This window comes from Pelmatolapia mariae, linkage group LG12, assembly GCF_036321145.2.
Source record: "Pelmatolapia mariae isolate MD_Pm_ZW linkage group LG12, Pm_UMD_F_2, whole genome shotgun sequence".
In the NCBI taxonomy this organism is placed as follows: domain Eukaryota; kingdom Metazoa; phylum Chordata; class Actinopteri; order Cichliformes; family Cichlidae; genus Pelmatolapia; species Pelmatolapia mariae.
In genome coordinates, this window is record NC_086237.1 from 11,206,408 (window position 1) to 11,212,407 (window position 6,000).

The window sequence follows — 6,000 nt, forward strand, 5'->3', positions numbered from 1 at the left end:
TAGCGCGATCTGCCTTATTACAAAACCTGCCATTACTGTGCGCTGCATTTAGGTGACCATGATGAGAGAGACAGAGTCTGGCTGGCTCAGATGCTGGCAGTTCTCGCTGCAGCCTACCGGTCGCGTCTCCTTTCATGCCAGGATAGACGAATGTCACCGAGCAGTGACTAAGTTTGTGGTAAAAGGCTTGCACCCATTTGCCACAGCAGATGCCCCCAATTTAGGTAAGTGAATGTGTTTAATTGTAGGCAGGGACATTACTGGATACTCTTGTGTAATTGCTACAGAAGAATATTTATTTTATTATTTTACATTTACAATTTTTTCCCCGGGGACCCTGTGACACCCCATTGAAGAGCCGTAGGCTGTGGATCTCTTAAGATCTCACTGTTGGGTTTGTAAGGCCATGTTACTCCTAAATTTCTATCTTGTTCAAAGAGAAGATATAAAACAAAGTTCTAAGCTAATCGACCTTAGTGTTCTCTTTTTAAAAAAATAAGAATCGATAAAGAATTGAATCGTTAAACAGAATCGAAAATGGAATCGGAATCGTGAAAATCTTATCAATACCCATCCCTAATACAATATCAGATGACTAAAAAAATCTCAGTCAGCTCTCACAGTTACAGGCTTTGTCAGGCACAGTAATGACGACTGATGTCATTCTGCAGTTTGCATCTTTTGCAATTATCTAAATCAAGAGGATAATTATGGGCTTCATGCAGCTTCCTATGGCTCTCTTTCTTTTTATAAAGATAACATAACTTAATTAAAGTCGATGAATGCCAGCACCTGCAGTAATGCTGTGAAATCATTATTGCAGATACCTGAACTTCCTGTCTGTTTGTGTGAGGACTAAGAAAAGTGAGCATGGCATCCGAGGAATGTGATTGGAGGTCATATAGTGTTATCACCTGTATGAATTATTCAATCTTACTTGTTATGTGTCCTCTGTGAATATTTTCTAAAGTAAGCAGAGTGAGGAAAATGAAGTTTTCACAGTTTGTTCTTTTTTCCCCCTTTTTAAAAAAAAAAAAATCAGGTAAAATGTCACCACATTTCTTGGTAATAAAAAAGAGATATTAAGGATTAGAAAGTGTGACGGTATTTTCATGTAAAGCTTTTGCTTCAGTGAACTAAAAAAATGACAGAATTGATGGTTTTCAAGGACAACATCGCTTTTTCCAGAGAGTCCATGAGAGATCTGATGCAACTTCTCTGACTGCTGCATCCTGCTATCACAGCAGCACAGCTGTTTTTACGCTTTTCACCACTGACACCTGCCTCATAAGTGTCTCCAGACCATTGCTCTCATGTGGAGTTGTGCACTGCAGCTACTGAAAGCCTTCTCTATTTCAGAATCTACCATTTAGACCAATGATTAACTATATATAGCAAATTGAGAGACTTCCTGTGGCACACAGTCCCCTTCCTACTGGGTGAAAGTGGAAGACGTGAAAACTCAGTGATTTTCTGAAACAATTAGGGACTGCAAATGTTACTCAAACAGGAGTAAACTTAATTTGCCGCAGACTTGTGTGTGTGTATATAAACAGAAGCCAGCAAAGAAGTTCAGTCAGCCAACTTGAGCTGAACTGTGTCATCAAAATTAACATGCTCTTCTCACCTCATGATATATATCACAGACACTCTCCGATTGCACTGCTGCCTGCTGTTTTCAACTACTACACCTACCCTGACATCCACCTGGAGCTCCAGGGGGATATTTGCTCATCACTACCCAATTTCTCTTTGTGTAGCTTATATGCTGGAAGCAATGAACTCAGAGCATAGATGCCAAACCAGGCAGCTAGGAGAGGCTGAATTAGAGTCAGTAGAAGCAACACAGAATACACATGTGTGAATGAGAGGGAGGCAGGTGGAACAGTGATGATGCAAGGAAGAGAGGTAAAGAAGGTGGGTGAGTTTCAATACCTGCAGTCAACCATACAAAACAATGGACATGGCACAGGAGAGGTGAAGAAGAGAGTGTAGGCAGGGATGTATGGGCACAAGTTTAAATGGTTACAAAGAAACCAAAGCATGGACAATGCACTCACTGAAAGTTGTTTAAAAAAAAAAAGGACACCTAGTAAGGGATGGGAATTGAACTACTGTCCCAGTAGTTTCCCTGTCTGCCTGTCTATAAATCCTGCTTATCATTTCAATATGCACTTGTGCTACAATCAGCTGATGAGAGCACTATAATAAAGCTCAATCTGCATTCAGGACAGAAACGACTGCATTATGCTGCCAACACAACTTTTGCTTTCTGCAAGCGCCTGTACAGACGGCATGCTAATGCTAACATTACCAAGATCCCAGAGTGATGTAAAAGCTGAGTGAATGCCAACCCCAACCTAGCACCTTGACCCTGAACTACTTCTTCTTCTTCTTTCCATCCTGTACAGCAGCACTTGATAGTTGATATTTTATTAGAACTTCATTAGGATTTTTTATTTTGGATTACTACAAGCATAACAGACAAGAGCAGGGGATGGAAAAGAAAAAAAGAAAGTGAAGTTGGGAAAAAAGTTAACAGAAGGAGAGGGAGAGAAAAACAGACAAGGATAAAGAGGGAGAGAAAAAAAAACTACTGAGAATCTGCTTCAACACCGAAGAAAAAACAACAACAGAGAAACCACAGCAACAACCAACATATGCATAAATAACAATTACAATGTTACAGAACAGCACACAGTACTAATAATACAAGATATTTTTACAGGCAGCAGCAGCCCAAGATAGTGTGTGTCTGTGAGTACCTGTGTACTTGAGCACGCTTGTGTTTATATGTTTTCTCCATGTAGTGTTTAATAGTGGGTGTGGGGGAGCCACAGCCCCCACCAGAGGCAGAGGCTGTCTCAAGATTAATATGTATAAACAAAAGGTCTCTGTTTTGGTTTATACTAAGATTATTTTTATTTTTCCAGTTCATGACGACAGTCTTCTTAGCAATGCATAAGGCAGTGAGAACCATGTGGACCATGTTCATCTCCACAGTGACATCATCTAGGCCGCTTAACAAGCAAACGAAAGGTGAGGCTGAGCATTTCAGACTATTTGATAAGTCTTCACATATCTGGCACCAAAACCTCTGAACAGGTGGACAGAACCAAAGAGGGTGGATGTAATTGTAGGCGAATTGCTTTGACCATGTGAGCAGGTGTTAGATGACACAAAACCAATCCTGGACAACCACTGACCTGACTCTATGCAGGATTTTGTATTGAATTAATTGTAGATTGGTCATTTTAAAGGTTTTTAAGCATATCTGAGACCAATAACTGTGGTCTAAGCTGACTGATAGATTTCACAATAGAAGGGATATTGATTCATCTATTTTGGAGAGTGTTCTGTATCTTTTAGACAGTAATGTGGGGGTTTTGAAATAAGGGATTGCACCACACCTGTTTGTAATTTGACTTGATTTTGCTTAAATACCTTTTTTTAACTCTTTTTTTTTTTTTAGACTATTGATAGTCTAAAAATCTATTCTTGTTAATCCCATATTCTAATATTCTTCTGCTAAATGGATAAAAGTCTGTTACTTTGAATATATGTTCCAAGTATTTAATTCCTTAACAACCCTAATCTGGGACGTTTGTCATATTACTGTGTTGTAAGATGTCAGGATTGTTCCAGATGGGTAAACGTCTTGATGCATGTACTTATTTTTTTGTGTGTGATGACAACTAAAGACAATTTCTGAATGATGTATTGTAGTATTTCACAAAATTACAAATACAGCAGTCCCTCGTTATGGCCTCGCTGTTTCGCAGATTTTTTTGTGCAATTTTGCATGTTTTTTGTTTTTTTGTTTTGTTTTTACAGCACATTGTGTTCTGCGTCCTTTTGGCCGTAGACCAGCGGTCCCCAACCCCCGGGCCTCGGACCGGTACCGGTCCGTGAGTCGTTTGGTACCGGGCCGCGAGAGTTGAGGCTCAGGTGTGAAATGTATGGTTTTCAGGGTTTTTATCGGTTTTCAGCGTTATTTTGTTATCATTTTTATCGTTAACTCGGTTTTCCTGGGTCTTTTCACGTGTGTTATGAATAAATCTTTTTTTCGGTACCGGTACTAGTTTTATTTTGTTGTATTTATCCGCGACACCTTAAAGGCCGGTCCGTGAAAATATTGTCGGGCATAAACCGGTCCGTGGCGCAAAAAAGGTTGGGGACCGCTGCCGTAGACCATTGTCAGTCAATCTCATGCCATCTCTCCTGTACAGTACAGAATGCATTCAGCTTCTCAAATTTACATAAATCTTTGATCGCTAGCAGTGTAACTTTGAAGTGCTGTACTGTATGTGTGTAAGTTTTCTCCCAACAAACCCAACAATGTCAATGAAACATTTTGCACCATCAAAGGCACCTGCGGGTTATTTTTAGAACGTAACTCCCGTGATAAACGAGGGACCACTGTATAACTATATACTTTTCAGAAATTTTCACTAGTAACATCGAGATATTTTTTTTAAATTAATCTGCTCTAAATCATAGACCCTGAATCATTTTGATTGTAAGAAAGACCAATGACTACTTTCAAACATCGCCTCAGACATTGTTGTGTGGAAAAAAAAGGCCTGAAATGTTGGTCAGCTGAGTATGTTTCAAAACACATTGAAAAGTAAACATATAAAGCTAAAATTTTAGCTTTATATGTATTAGCTATATGTTCAAACTCTTTTGCAAATCAGAGAAGATCGAGAATAAGGCCTGTGATTTAAAATGGAATGACCCATTTGCTTATCGGAATACTCTGTGATTATGCTATGCATCCAAATGGTACATTGTGCTGAATTGAAATGCACATCTGCACCCAGGTCCAAATTAACAATGATACGACCGCATGTACATTAGTCACAAGCTCAGTATTACCTGTGATGAGGTTGTCCACCAGTGTTGTAGGGATGCAGAAGATCCCCACCAGCAGGTCACTGATAGCCAGGTTGAGGATGAAGAGGTTGGTGACCGTGCGCATACGACGGTTTTCCAGTACGATGAGACACACCAGGATGTTACCCACCATACACAGCAGAAAGATGAAGGTGTAAGCCAGGGTGTAGATGGCAGCCACATACAGAGAGTGCTGATAGTAAGGGAAAAAAGTAATGTTGGTGACATTGGATACACCATCTAGGCTGGTGTTTAAAACGATGGATGTAATGATTGATCCCTCAAGTGGCATCTCGTCTTCGTCCACAACGCCCAGAATATCCATCCTTGATATCAGTCAACACTGCAGAGGAAATAAAATGGCAACAAGCAGAGAAAAATGTAAGTTAGAACAAAGAGAAGTAGAGGTGTTGCAGGCTTTGTTCAGACATATGACAACTTTTCATTACCAGCTGCAACAGTACATTGGCAGAGGTTCATCTTCTCCAATGATGCAAGCATCACTAAAACTGGTTAATTTAAAGTGAACGCCATTCATGTCAAGCATCTAATACATAATATTTGTCATACTGTAAGAGTCTGTTACAGATGCCAATGCATCAGAATGTAGGATAGTGTTAGAAGCTCTGCTCTTGCGTTACACCACTAAAGAGTTAAACAAAACAAAACAAATCTTTTTCCTGTGCTTTGGGTTTTCTCAGCTATTCGTGTCTTCTTCAGAGATGCTTTTAATTAGCACCTTCTTGTCACTCGCTTTCATATAAGTTTCCCGTGTATGTGGAGGAAAAAATGGTGATAATAGCAAACTAAAATTGTAAAATTAAAAAGTGTGTTGTTAGTAAATCACAGTTTTACTTGACACCAAGAGTTTAGTTTTGTTTTCATAAAGTAGGTGAAGACACATTGGTTTCTACCAAAAAAGAAGGGCTCACTGCCTTACCAGCAACGATAGTTGTGTGACTGTCCTCATCTCTACACTTAACTATGTATATGTATTGCTATTTTGAGGTAGGTATTAGCAATACAGTACAGTGAGGAGTGTTGCATATATCTATAGTGTGCTTGTTCCCTTCATGATTTATTTGTTTTGTGTTTGTCACACTA

At 39.4% G+C, this 6,000-nt stretch overlaps 1 protein-coding gene across 1 annotated transcript in view; it reads right to left on the reverse strand.

The window, feature by feature from the left end:
- npffr1l2 (neuropeptide FF receptor 1 like 2) overlaps positions 1-5,221 on the reverse strand; it is a 40,398-nt gene extending 35,177 nt beyond the window's left edge. The window contains exon 1 of the mRNA XM_063489985.1: positions 4,879-5,221. Coding sequence (XP_063346055.1) covers positions 4,879-5,221 — 343 coding nt within the window. The remainder of the gene's footprint in view (positions 1-4,878) is intronic.
- Between the last annotated feature and the right edge of the window lie 779 nt (positions 5,222-6,000).